Raw genomic sequence first — 14441 nt, forward strand, 5'->3', positions numbered from 1 at the left:
TGTAATAAATATAATAATAATAATAATAATAAAAGAACTATATCACGGGATACGTTAAAGGTATTGAAAGAACGATATTTGAAATGGGCCATGCTTAAAACAAAACCATTGTCGTTCAAGAAAAGTATATTAAAGAGTACCAAAATATCGGCGGTAAAAAACACAAAAAATTTGAGTGGCTTGAAGTCTGATTCTACCTTCAAAAAAATTAGATCGGAAGCTCTTGCTTTGATTTGTTACAACTGCAACTAGCCCATCCTGACTTCATACAAGAAGTATCATATTTCCCTTTAATATTAAATTATTTAGCATGGAGCAAGTAACCTTATGGAGAAGCAAATTGATAGTGACCTTCCGTAGAGTAAGATTGGGTGAGACGGCGCGGCGGTTGAGATGGCGCACTTCTATATTTTCGTTAGCAAACAACAGATGACAGGTAATGTGCGCTAAACGGAATGAGTTCGCCTTTAGTATGCTATTTAAGGTGGCTGCTGTGTGTTTTGTCGAATTTCAAGTAAGTAATTCATTTATGTTTATTTGTTGTGCAATAAATTTTTTTATGCGTTGAGAAAATATATCGATTTCAGATGATGTAGTACTAGTTTATCATTTTATTCACAGTTATAAGTAAAGTAACATGCAATACACCATTCTAACCTTCAATTATGCTTTTCGTTACAATAGCTGTTGCATAAAATGGTGCGCCATCTCACCCGTCAGTGTCGGGTGAGTCGGCATAATTTTATAAGGGAGAGATGGCGCAATTTTTTAATTATTAAAATCTTTATTCATACTTTCTGATTGTAATAGGTTTTATTTAATAATGCTTTACCATAACTGCGATGATTGAAAATAGTGCAAATAAAATTACTTAGCTTGATAATTTTTAAAAATTATTTGTTTGCAACGCGTTTCGCTTATAAGATAAACATAGTCAGGCACAATTAAGTTATGTAGTATTGAATTCATGATTGTTTCTCTTTATCTAGAAATGCCAACTCGTTACAAACGAAAGGGGAGTTGTACAAGAGCAGAATGCTCCGAAGAACAATTAGTTTTGGCCATAGAATCTTTAAGAAACGGGACCATCGGGGTTAACGAAGCTGACAGACAGTTTAGAATACCTTGCACTACATTAAGAAGAAGACGAAAATCAGGGAATGTTGTGAAGCGAGGCTTGGGACCGTCCGCGTTTTTTCGTGAAGAAAACGAGCGAAAAATGGTTGTCCACATCAAAAAGTTACAGAAAAATGGTTTTGCACCGACAAGAACAACTGTACGCGAAATGGCTTTTCGACTTGCAGAACAACTTGGCTTACGACACAAATTCAACCAGCAAACTGGAAAAGCCGGTTCTGACTGGCTGAGATCTTTTTTACAACGCAATCACGATTTATCCGTTCGTAAATCAGAGGGAGTTTCATTAGCAAGGGCACGAGGAATGAATAGAAAAGATGTTGGTGATTATTTTGAATTGTTGGAAAACACTTTACGAGAAAACAACCTACTAGATAAACCAGGAAGTATTTTCAACAAGGACGAGACAGGATTACAGCTAAACAATAGACCGGGTTGTTATTGCTGAAAAAGGCTCGAAAAATGTAGCGGCCGTAACATCTGGCGAGAAGGGGGAGACAATAACACTAATATCATGTTGCAATGCTGAAGGCACATTTATTCCCCCAGCATGCATTTTTAAGGGTAAAAATAAGAAAAGAGAGTATGAAGATGGCATGCCTCCCGGCTCAGTAGTGTATATGTCACAAAAATCAGCTTACGTCAATGTTACAATTTTTTTAGACTGGTTGCAGAATCACTTCATGCAACGTAAACCACAAGGGACTGTGATCCTAATTTTGGATGGCCATACATCACACTGTAGCTCTGTTGAAGTATTGAAATTTGCTGAAAGTAATAACATCATACTTTTATGTCTACCGAGCCACACTACGCACTTCTTGCAACCGTTGGATCGAGCATTTTTTAAATCCCTGAAGTCGCACTACTATGCCGAATGCAATTTGTTTATGCGAGCTAACCCAAACAGAGTAATAAATAGATTACAATTCGGAAAATTATTAGGTGAAGCATGGTCGAAGTCTGCGACAGTGGGTAATGCTACATCAGCATTTCGCGCGACAGGAATTTTCCCTCTTAATCCTGCTATAATTCCAGAATATGCGTACCTTAACACAGAAGAACCTATTGGGGTGCCAACACTCCAGACACCAGAAAATGATGACTTCCCAAGCAACAGAAAGTAATAAGACTCCCCAGAAAACAGACAATAATGAGACTCTCCAGACCAAAGAAAGCAATGTGACATTCCAGACAGAAGATATTAACAAAGAAAAAGAGACACCGGGAAAAATATTAAACAACATTTGTCCAGTACCTAGCACATCGAAAATTACTTCGGTCCGAAAACGTAGTAGGCAGCTACCCGAGGTCTTAACGTCTCCAGAAAGTATAGTAAAAAGAAAAACTGTAGCAGAAAGGCGAAATGAAAGACTAGAAAAGAAGAAAGTCAAAATGCCAGTTAAGAAAGTCCAGAAGCTGAAGAACAGAGACATCAGTGAACCTTCTTCAGAAAGCGAGGTTGAAGTGGAATTACAAACCGACTCAAACAGTGATGATGATGCAGCTGAGTGTGTAGGTTGCGGAGAGATTTACAAAGAAACAAAAAGTACAACAGATTGGATAATGTGTATTTTATGTAAAAGATGGTTACATGAAGATTGTTCTACATTCCCAGATTATTGCTTGAAATGTGGAAGAAAGTCGCTTGCATAAAATCCTCTTATTATTACATGTATCGAGAATCTAAAATATGTTATTACGATTTTTTACTACGAGCCATCTCACCCACATATATGGGGTGAGATGGTTTTTTGCTGAAAATTTTGTTAATTTTTTTTAGTTTTTAAATATATGAGAATCAGTTTTATCTTGCTACTTAACTGATCTATTACACCTATTTTATGCATATTTTTTAAGAAAAACTTTTTCCTATGAAAAACTAATATTTTATATAATAATTAGAAGAAGTGCGCCAACTCTCCCTGTTTTACCTTATATTTATTTTGATGCAACTGGAGGAATTGTTCGAAATCCATTGAAAAACGCCGGAAACACGAAAAGAATATTGTATTACACTGCCGTAGTGCCGACCAAAACTCAAAGGATCGTAACTGTCTGCAGTATGATCTCCACTATTCATACATCGCAAGCAGAGCTGTTGTAAGTACCATAAAAATGTACTGAAGTATTAAGTACCAGTATATAGAAAAATATAACAAGTATTAAGTACCAGTACCAATATTTCAAGCGGTACTTAAAATTTTAAGTACATAGTACTTAAATAGAACAAAATGAAGTACAGACTATTCAGTACTCCTCACGGTACTTAAATGAAGGATTGAAGTATTAAGTATTGGTAATTACTGAGTACAGGAACAGTGCCGTTACAAGTACCATAAAAATGTATTTCAGTATTAAGTATCGATGTACTTAATAAGCATTAAGTACCAGTATTTACGTTTAAACGCTGTATATTAAAAAAAATTTATTAACACATAGCTATAGATATACAATACAATACAAGACACATTAAGTATTAATATGTAAATAAGATATCTTCAGGAAATAGGAATAAATGTAATTCTACGTTTTGGGAAACTATACTTTGTTTCCTTTTTTAAAAACAATACTTAATTGATAAAAATATTAAACAAGGTAGGTATTACTTAATATAATTTAATTTGTTTTAATCTTATCAAAGGTGTTCTGCTTCGAGTGAAAAGGTCCAATATAACAAATAAACATGCGCGTTTGGGAACGGCCCAAATGCTAGCGTATAAGAAACAACAAACGTTTTATGTTACCTTAAAGTAAAGCACCTCGCCAAGTTTCAGACGAGAGTTAATAAACATTTATTTGAGATTTGCTTTAAGGACTACCAACTTTTCAAAGTTTTGGTCACTTAAAGCATTTCTTCTTGGGGCGTTCACAATTTGAGCAAAAGAAAAGAGGCGCTCCACGGACGCCGATGATGGTAAAATTGTGTTGAACTTTAAAAAAACCTGTTTGATATATTTATAATCGTTCAACATATCTAAAGTAATTCTTGTATCGTTCAAATATTTCAAAACTTCTAACTCGCTCAAGGAAGCATTTGTATTAGCATCTATATCATTTTTCAGTCTTGGTAGTTCTATTTCGGATTCGTCCTCCTGAAAATCGAAAAAAGGATCATCTGACTCCGATACAACTGTTACTTTTTTTTTTGTTTCTTCTATAAAACTTTCGACTGCGGCAACGACCCACCCTTGGATTTCTTTAAACGAAGGAATATCATTTGTAGTCACCTTAAAGGCACTGTACCATCTCATTTTAAATCTTGGACATACAACTGCCGCAATCACAGCAGTTTTTGAATTCATGTTCAAGGAAAATATATCTTTAAACCTTTGCTCAACGGAATTAATTATTGCCTCCAGAGGTGAATATAGTTGTTTTATCTTTCCAGACGATTTTATTTTTTGCAGTTTTGTTTTCATGGACACTAAGCTCGGAAGCAAATATCCATAATATGTGTTTTGCTCCCCTTGAAGGAAATCCAGTGTTTCTGCAAGAGGCTGCATGATTGTGATATATTCTTCTAGAAATGATACTTCGCTTTGCTTAAACCCTGGTATCATGAGCTTATCACACAAAGGGGCTAATTTTTCTTTTATAGAAACGATTTTACATACAGCATCATATGTTGAATTCCACCTAGTAACTCCTGGGATAGTCAAATTGTGACCGAGAAAATGCTTGATTACTTCTGCAGACTTTGGGCGACCGGATTTGTTCCATAACTTAGAACACTTGGAAAAAATTTGTGTATTTTTTAGTCTTAGTGCATTAGATATCTTCAATGAATTATTATAATCCGTTGTGGCTATAAGATTTATGGTATGTGACGCGCAACGCACATGTTGAGGTAAATATTTCTTTTCTACGTCCACCTGTGTTTCGCTTAAATCAAGAGTTAAAAACGTACAGTACTCATCGTCACTTTGAATGCAAGGTTTCATCGTATCAGAATTATCTTCCTCGTCGTCTTCTTCTATACCAGTATATTCGTCATTTATTGTATCGATGTTACAACCAAACTCTTTAAAACATTTGACAAAATTAGAACCATTGTCAGTCACAGTGGCCAAAATTTTATTCGTATCAAGATGGAACCGTTTATGTATATCATCTAAAGCCTCAGCAACCCTATCGTAAGAATGTGTACCCGCAAACCTTGAGCATGCTAAGGCCACAGAACGTCGTTGCAGATCTTCGTTGAGCCAATGACAAGTCACGCCTAAGAAACTACGGCTTTTTGAAGACCAAATGTCTGCCGTGGTACACACATGGCCTACTTTAGAAATTTCCAGTTTCAGATCATTGCAAGTGTTCTCATACATTACATTAATTTTTTTAACTGCTACTGAGCGATCCATAATATGAACATTCATACCTTCGAACATGTTTTTAAAACTATCATGCGAAATGATTGAAATTGGTGACATTGTGTCAATTATAAACTTTATTATTCTCTCATCAAACAACTTTTGCGTGGGCTTTTTTTTAAAACTGAATGAATGGTTACTTGCTTTTTTAAGTTTTTCTCTGCAGAGGAGTCACTAATACTTAAAGTACGCTTCTGTTGACGATTTAAAGTAATCTTTTCTGTTTTATATTGAATGTAGCAATCATACTTATTTGAATGCTTTTTTTTAAGGTGTTTGAGAAAATTGGTGGTAATGTTCAAAGAACCTTTAATTATCGCCTTATTTGGCAAGCAGAGTTGGCATTGCGCTTGTATGTGGTGGGTCACTTCATCCTACAAAGAATAGCGAAATTAGTAATATTGGCGAAGTGGCTAGCATTCTAACTTATGCTTTGTAAGAAATCACGCTCGATTAGCCAATCACATGCTTTTATTTCTCAGAATTCACGGTAACATGCAAAAATCACATCGCATATAAAGTAGGTGCACTTTTTGTGAACCGGTTGTAACCAGAAGCTGATACTGATATCAGCAGGGCTGCAGTCGTAAAATTAGCAGAGGGTAGAAATTTTGTTTCTATTCCCGGGACACCTGATACTGGAGAGCCTAAAAAACTCTCAGGGGCAGCGCGCCGGAAGCTAAAGAAGATGAGGCAGGAACCAGGGGGCTTCAAGCAACCAACAAGTAATAATAATAATAGCAGAGGGTATACTGTGCACGCATCGAAATGATCAGAAGGTTTACTCTATAAAAACGGCTGTATAATTTCATATTTAGCATTTGTAATAACTATAATAAATGGATTAAAAATTAATGCATGTGGTTGAGATGATAGATTAATCGGTTATTTTTGTCTGATTTAATCAAAAGATGTTTATAGTGATATAATTAGTACAGGATTACGCTGTTATTTTAAATAATAATTGTAAACATCTTCCCATGCCGGCCGCCGCCTGCAATGCAACCTGTTATATTAAGATCTTCTTTGTAGGTATTACTGTATTAGCGAGGGATATTGTAATGCCATGTCATAAAGCATAGGTACCTAAGACCTGCAATAAATAACAAAAGGGGTGCCTTGTTTGTTTTGTTAAGCAAAATTTCAGGAAAGGCCGACTTACACATTTTACTAACATGATTCATAGTTCGTTTATTTCAGGACTTATTTTGTGTACTTTCTTTTTATAAGAAGGTATACGCTAATCCGTCGATCACAACCAGAAGGTATACGCTGTATACCCTCGACTGCAGCCCTGGATATCAGGCGAACAAATTATGCCAAACTAACACCTTTCTTGTTCAGAAGAATCCCTTTAATTACTCCCCTAAGTACCTACTAACCTATACCACCTTATAGAATAGATGTCAGCATTTGCGATTTACAGAAATTAGTACATAGCAACACAATCACAACTCAAGCGCAACATACAGACATACCGTATTAATAATTTGGAAGAATTTGCCATCCAGAATTGGTGGAAGTTTGTGCTTATTTAGTGATTGACCATGGCTTTCGTCGCTATTGCTTAAGTCACTGGTACAGGTACTGCTTGTAGTGGGTAACGGCTTTGGTCGCGATGAGGACGCAAAGTAGTGCTTGAGCGAAACTTGCTTTCTGCTGTCTGCTGATTCGGTTTCAGGGATATAATCTGAATCGTCTTCTCCAGACGCATGAAATGGGTCAGGAAGACTGTCCATGTCATCATCATAAGCATTCATTTCACATTTGTATGTGTCCATATATTATCAAACTAGAAAAGCAAAATAATGGATATGAATACCAATTTCACAACCCATTCTTTATTAGTAAAAAAATCTCAGTAAAAGCAAGAGGACATTAATTTTTACTTAGACTTTATTAAACCTTATAAAAATAAAGGTAAGGTACTCACCCATATACTACTTATACCGTTCTACAAATTACACAACACGACGACTGGAATAATACTGCTTCGCCATCGATCACACAGAAACGAAAGATGAAAAATGAGTAAGGAATTATTTTTAAACGCGCAGCGCAACTAAGCAAAATGTAAGCTCTTGTTTTGACTACCTGATTATATTCTCTAACGTCAGTATTTTTCGAATGAAGCATTGATATAAATAGGATAAGTACTTAAGTACCTACATATTAAGTACCTTGGTACTTGTAAGTTTAAGTACTCAATCCATTAGTGTTAAGTACCAGTATTTTTGGATACTTAAAGTAATTTTTTACTTAAGCAACTATTTTAAGTACTTTGGAATATTCAGTACTACTTTTAAGTACTAAGTACCAGTATTAATCAAAGTACTTAAAAATTTAAGTATAAGTATCGGAAAATTTGTGGTACTTAAAGTAAAGTACTTAAAGTACTTTTGGTACTGAAGTACGTATTGCAAGTACTTTTGGTATTCAGTACAACAGCTCTGATCGCAAGCAATCTTGAAAATATTTTAGTCACTATTTAGAGTTGTAACCGATTTTAGTTTTGCTAACATTCATTGATGATGCCACAGACACTTTACACGCAGAGGAACAATGGAACAAAAAGTCAAAGGTAATATCAAACCATTTTACAGCCAGACACATAAAAAATTTACACGTGCCAAAAATTAGTACCACATCGGATCCAATTGAAGCATCAAAAATAGGTGACGATATAATAATTTTAGATGATATTACACGATGTGTATACTGTGGAAGGGGCAAGTTTGCAAAAACTACAAGTTTTACAGAGTGCGACCAATGTAAGCAATGGGTACATCAAGTTTGCGAACCAAACGGTAAGTGGGAAACGGAATTTATTTATAAATTGGGCACGACAGGCTTTGAAAATGAAAAAGAGTGTGCTTCGACAACTTTTTTGTTTGAGAAGTGTCGATCATTGCTAAAAGATCTTCCACGAAGTAATGACCAGCTACTTCAAATAGAACGGTGTACTGCACAGCAAAGAAATTCCGAAAAATGGTTAAGAGAGCGTAAAATTAGATTGACTTCTAATTTTGGAAGAGTTTGCAAAGCTAAGTGTAGTGCGTACAAGAAACTTGTAGATTCTTTAATTCAGTCCAAGAATCTAAATGCCTCAAGTATTAATCATGGGATAAAGTACGAGTCTGTGGCAAGAAAAATGTACTGCAAATTAACGGACGTAGAGTGTTTACAAGCTGGATTGTGTACCTCTGAAGATTTTCCATATCTCGGTTCTTCACCAGATGGTTTAATTGGACTAAATGGTGCAATTGAAATTAAATGTCCCTATAAGTTTCGATATTAAGATCCTGACAAAGCTAATTTTGATTATTTGACAATGGGAGTGATTAATACAAATCACAATGTCTATTATCAAATACAGGGTACGTTAGCAATACTAGATAGAGGGTGGTGCGATCTAGTTATATATACATTCAAATGCGTCAGAATTGCCAAAAATGATCAATTTTTTCAAACAATGATACCGAAACTAAAATCATTTTATTACTTCTACCTTTGGCCTAGATTAGTATTACCTGCAACTATTTTACCGGAAAATACAAGATGGAGGACGGTACAGGACATAAATTTGTTACCAAATGGATTAGTAAATGACACTAATTATTATAGGTTTCTGGAGAACAGAAGAGAATACACTGTGGCATTTTTCGAAAACATTGCGTGCGCAGTTAAAGGATTGCTATTATCAGACTTTGAGACCCTAAATCCTGGTGAATACGTTAGCAGCTTTGTTATTGATATTCGCTTACAGCTCTTTAACGTACAAAAATATTATCAAATAATAACGACAGAAAAATCTTCAATAATATTTGGTGACAAAGTTGTTAATTTAGATTATTTAATTAAACTTACTAAATTACACCAGAACAACATCGTTTTCTCGATATCTGTAAATGAACATTACATGTTGTGTATAGCCGATACCAAAAACAAAACATTTACAAGAATTACTCCACTGGGAAGTTCAACAAAAAAAAAAGTGACCTCCACCTTCAACGATTTTTGAGGTTCTTGGAAAAGTACAACAATATTTACCCTGAAACTATGTCTGCTGCAGGGTGGAGGACGTACAATTTAGATCACATGATTCAGAACGACACCTACAATTGTGGAGTGTTTGTTATACACTTCTTTAAGAACATCTGCCAAAAAAAGAGCCTTAAGAAGTATGAAGATATTAATGCATGTAGGAAGCAATTGAAGAACATACTACTGCCGCAATCCAGTAATGTAAAAGAAAGGTGCATCTACTGTAACAATACCGCCAAAGAAGATTATATTAAATGTCGCACTTGTGAAAGTTCTCATTTCAAATGTGTACTAACAAACGTTGACATTTTAAAAAATATAAAACCTATGTCTAAATTTATAAACGGTATGTGCCAACTATGCATATTATATTAAGTTGACTTCATTCAAAGATTAGGATAATAAATATAGTTTAGTTTTGTTACAATGATCAGGATCACATTAAAAATATCCAAAATCGGCATCGACTACATATGTTTATCCTATGTACACTGTACTTCAGTTTTTGAAATATAACACCGATCATCCGTATGTCATACAGCGCATGCAAATATTGCATTTGGGCCCTTAGAACGGAAGTACAAGAAAATTTCAAAATTGTTCTGGAAAGGGTATTTGTCCTCATTTTAGGGTATAAATGCCACTGTGATCCTATGTACAGTTTTTGAAAAATATCACTGTGCTCTATCATGCGTATGTCATACAGCATATGCAAATATTGCCATTGCGCCCTTAGAACGGAAGTGCAAGAAAATTTCAAAATTGTGTTGGAAAGGCCTAATTGGCCTCTTTTTAGGGCATAAATGTCATTTTTATCCTATGTACAGTTTTTGAGAAATATCACTCTGATCTATTATCCCTACGTCATACAACATATCCAAATTGTTTTCTTGCGCTCTTATAACAGACGTTACTTACACATTCTTTAGGCATCTTGATAATTTTTTTACTTTATTTTATCATATGCACAGTCAACATCAATTAATGTGGTTAAAGCAGATGCCCCCCAAGTAACGAACTCCCATGATCGATCGGGTGTTTTCGTATTTTCGGCTGCTATCTCTGGCAGCTGTCTTCACTCCGGTCATAATATTTGTATTCAGTAACTTTACAACCCCAGTTAAAAAATAATTATAAAATATTAGTGTACCTACAATTAATCAATTTCACTTCTGATTCGTTCACTATTGACCACCCTTAATTTAAAGTTGGTTTTAAAATATACATTTGTAAAAAAAACGCAATACACAAAATAATATAACACTGGCAAAACTCTGGTATACCCGTGTCGAGAACGTACCTATGATGTAAGAGCGAAATGGAGCTACGGGAAATGTAGAGATGGATTGTATTCACCGGCGTGAAACCGCGTCGCTTGTAAGTGAGTAAAAAGTTCGTTGTTTTACTTTTAATTACATATTTTGGTTACTATTCCAGATACAATTATAATTCTCAGTGCAATGTAAAGATAAACGATGAGCGAAACTTTTTTTAAGAGTAAAACTTTTTGATTTAGGCTTCCGTTTATTAAATAATACGATGTAAACGCAAAAGTTGCTCAACAGAGCGATTCCACAGATTATTCGAGCATTCGAGAGTATTTCAGCTGGAGCACCACCTTCAGATTTATTGAGTGTGGGAACGAACATCGTGCGCAACAACCAGTAAGTCTGACGGAAGTAACTTCAGGCCGTAATGTGGCTTGCCAAAGCCGGAAGGCGCTTCACCTTGGCTCAAGGAGGTGCCGGCATAAAATTGGAACGATACAGAGAAGATTAGCATGGCCCCTGCGCAAGGATGACACGCAAAATCGTGAAGCGTTCGATAAAGTTTTCGCCAAATAGATAGTTGTCTATAGGACAAATTATCCAAAAACTTCACTAAATTTGGTTTAAGATGAGGCTTGATTAGACCTCTCCGAACGCCGCTATCTGCATGGTGGATGTCGGCTAAAAGTTTCCCTGTATCCGAAATGGCTTCTATTAGGGCAGAATTTGCATTGCTGTCCCGAAGAAGTAAACTCAAAGCTTTACCTAGAGCCGATAAACCCGCCTTCATTTGATTCTGTTTTTGTATTAAACGAGAATCACGGTCAATAACGTTTTTGTTCAAACAATTCTTAGCCTCTTGATTTAATATTGGAGGCTCAAAAGCACAGTTCGCAGGTGACGGATATTTTGACGTTAATTCTTTGCGATTGTCTGGCGTTAACCCAGATTTTCGACAATAAATTGGCTACCTCGGCCTGAATTGGTTGTCCTTTAGAAGTGACTTCGCACACGTTAGACGAAAGAATTTTTAAAATGTTATTTGGCAACAATTCAGTCTCATCTGATTTATGAACGACGACGTCGGACAAAATGCAGGAGGGAGAAGCGCGGTAGAAAGTTTTTTGCTTTTAACGCGCTAAAATTCGTGTTCACCTAGCACGGGAAGTAGTATACTACGTATTATTATCATTCGGATGAATCGCTAACATAATTAACATCGAACTTCACAGGTAAGTTCGTTCAATTTAGTAATTTTTAGGGATATCGAACTGAGATAATCACGTTTGAAGTTTAATTCTTCCGTAAGACCCATTGTAATTGGAGACGTTTGATAATTTCTTATTACTTTCACTGTACAAAGAACATTTTGATTTATATGCGAAAAAATTCGATATTTTTTCTTCTTTCCGTACATGTGCTTAACTTTTTTGCGTTTTGTGCACTAATGCATGAACCGATTTTGGACGGCCTTGACATTTAGAATCAGTATATGATTACCTTTCATTTTTTGTGAATTTCAGCTTGTGACACCAAAACCCCCACAGAAGTCATTTCTAGACGACTTTCTGTGCAAGGAGCGCTCTACTATATGCCATATTGAATTTCATGCAATTCGGTTCATAACTAACCCAATCTACACGTCCGTTCCTTGTACATAGCTGGTATGACAGATTAGTTACGTTTACATACCTGTTACATTTCACTGAAGGCTCTAAAGTATATTTATTTGTTACTTTAATAGTACGTAGCCGGTATGTTTTCTCTAACAAACATGCAGTAGATTTTTAAGGGCACATAATTTAACAAGTTCAGTATGTAACAAGTCCGTTTATTGTGAAATGTACTCCTTACGTGATGAATTTGAGTACCATACAAGAAACATTTCAATTTAAAATTGACAATTAATAGTTTGGTTATAGTATATGCGATCCTGGGTGACGTATATTTCTTTGTTCTTCGCGTTGGTGAATGCTTTGGAATAATTAGCGCCACTCAGGCCCTTGTATTGTAGACAAATTGGCATATCTTTGATTTTAACATTTGTAAAAATGCCAAAAAAGTTGTTTTGCGAAGTCTCGAGTAGGCAAAAACGCAGAAGAATTCTGAAAGAACTTACAACCAGTTCGATTGTACCCGAATGTAATTGTGTAAATGCTATTAGTGCTGATACATATGCTGATTGTTTGTCATTACCACTTAGTTCGAATCGCAGCACTTCGGGAGAATTTGAAAACACTAATTCTTTACTTACCTCCGTGCATAGTACAATAACTTGTGATAGCAGTGAAATTAGTGACACTACTAGTATCCGTGTTTGTGAAACCAACTGTGAACTGATAACGGAGAACCATAATGAATCCTTTAGTCTTTCAGAGTTCAAGAATAAATTGCGTTCTTGGGCAAGTTTTCATAGTGTTTCTCACATGTCAATTAGTAATCTTTTAAGCATTTTAAGAACAGTAAACGTTTTAAGTGGACTTCCACAAGACGCACGAACACTTATGCAAACACCCCGAAATGCAACGGAAAATATAATTGCTTTGGGTGGCGGTGAATTTGTGCATATGGGATTTGTTAAAAGCTTACAATCTTCATTACAAAAACATTACACCTGTCTACCAACAACAGTGAAAGTAAATTTAAACATTGATGGACTACCACTAACAAAAAGCTCGTCTAGTCAATTTTGGCCAATTCTCGGTTCGATAGTGGACTCATTTTATACAAAGCCATTTGTAATTAGTGTATATCATGGTTTTCACAAGCCTTTATCAAGCAAAGACTTCCTTTCTTATTTTGTACAAGAAGCAAGAGATATTTTAGAAAATGGGATCAACTACAATGGAAGTATCATTAATGTGCAGTTAAATGCAATCATATGTGATGCACCTGCCAGGTCCTATATTAGTGGTGTAAAAGGACATAACGGGTACTTTGGTTGTTCAAAATGTATCCAAGAAGGGGATTATGTTGACAATCGTATGACATTCCCGGAAATATCTTCGGTTTTAAGGACTGATGAATCCTTTAGAAATAAACTTCATGTTGAACATCATAAAGATTCAAAGGAAGCAAATATTTTAGAATGTCTGAATATAGGAATGGTAACACAATTCCCTATTGATTACATGCACGCTGTTTGTATTGGAGTCACAAAAAAGTTAATTTACTTTTGGATAAATGGGAAAAAAGATGTGCGTTTGAAGCCTAATGATATTCAAAATGTGACTAATCATCTAAGTCTATTGAAACCGAGCATCACTGGTGAATTTAGTAGAAAACCTCGCAGTATTACAGAATATGAACGGTGGAAAGCTACTGAATTACGCACTTTCTTACTGTATACGGGTCCAGTTGTATTACGAGAAGTTCTTCCGGGCGATTATTACGACCATTTTTTATCATTAAGTGTGGCAATTAGAATCTTATGTGATAAAAATTTGTACATAGTTTTAAATAATTATGCGCACACGATCCTAGAATGGTTTGTAAAAAAATATTTTATTTTGTATGGTGAGCAACGTATAGTTTACAATGTACATAGTTTATTACATCTAGCAAATGACAGTAAATTGTTTGGCCCATTAGATGAATATAGTGCTTTTAAATTTGAAAATTT

At 35.3% G+C, this 14441-nt stretch overlaps 2 protein-coding genes and 1 non-coding gene across 3 annotated transcripts; 2 read left to right on the forward strand and 1 right to left on the reverse strand.

The window, feature by feature from the left end:
• Positions 1 to 49: 49 nt before the first annotated feature.
• On the forward strand, positions 50 to 1827 carry LOC116159565. Its single transcript, XM_031472572.1, has 3 exons — positions 50 to 436; positions 485 to 514; positions 990 to 1827. The coding sequence occupies exons 1-3, from the start codon at positions 394 to 396 to the stop codon at positions 1583 to 1585; spliced, it is 669 nt and encodes a 222-aa protein (XP_031328432.1). The 5' UTR covers positions 50 to 393; the 3' UTR covers positions 1586 to 1827.
• Positions 1828 to 3248: 1421 nt separating this feature from the next.
• LOC116160391 lies at positions 3249 to 7922 on the reverse strand. Its single transcript, XM_031473575.1, has 3 exons — positions 7441 to 7922; positions 6986 to 7299; positions 3249 to 5881 (listed from the first exon to the last, which is right to left on the reverse strand). Exon 3 carries the CDS (start codon positions 5565 to 5567, stop codon positions 3933 to 3935), a length of 1635 nt encoding a protein of 544 aa, XP_031329435.1. The 5' UTR covers positions 5568 to 5881; positions 6986 to 7299; positions 7441 to 7922; the 3' UTR covers positions 3249 to 3932.
• Positions 7923 to 11275: 3353 nt separating this feature from the next.
• On the forward strand, positions 11276 to 11383 carry LOC116160750. The gene has a single exon (XR_004143335.1). It is a non-coding gene; the product is annotated as a U6 spliceosomal RNA (small nuclear RNA).
• Positions 11384 to 14441: the final 3058 nt, after the last annotated feature.

This window comes from Photinus pyralis, unplaced genomic scaffold (genome assembly GCF_008802855.1).
Source record: "Photinus pyralis isolate 1611_PpyrPB1 unplaced genomic scaffold, Ppyr1.3 Ppyr1.4_LG1, whole genome shotgun sequence".
NCBI classification, from domain to species: domain Eukaryota; kingdom Metazoa; phylum Arthropoda; class Insecta; order Coleoptera; family Lampyridae; genus Photinus; species Photinus pyralis.

Coding starts and splice junctions, on each gene's coding strand:
- LOC116159565 (XM_031472572.1), top strand. CDS start 394: ATGGCGCACTTCTATATTTTCGTTAGCAAACAACAGATGACAG. Junction 437..484: donor TAGCAAACAACAGATGACAG/GTAATGTGCGCT, acceptor ATGCTATTTAAG/GTGGCTGCTGTGTGTTTTGT. Junction 515..989: donor TGTGTTTTGTCGAATTTCAA/GTAAGTAATTCA, acceptor CTCTTTATCTAG/AAATGCCAACTCGTTACAAA.
- LOC116160391 (XM_031473575.1), bottom strand. CDS start 5,567: ATGTCACCAATTTCAATCATTTCGCATGATAGTTTTAAAAACATGTTC.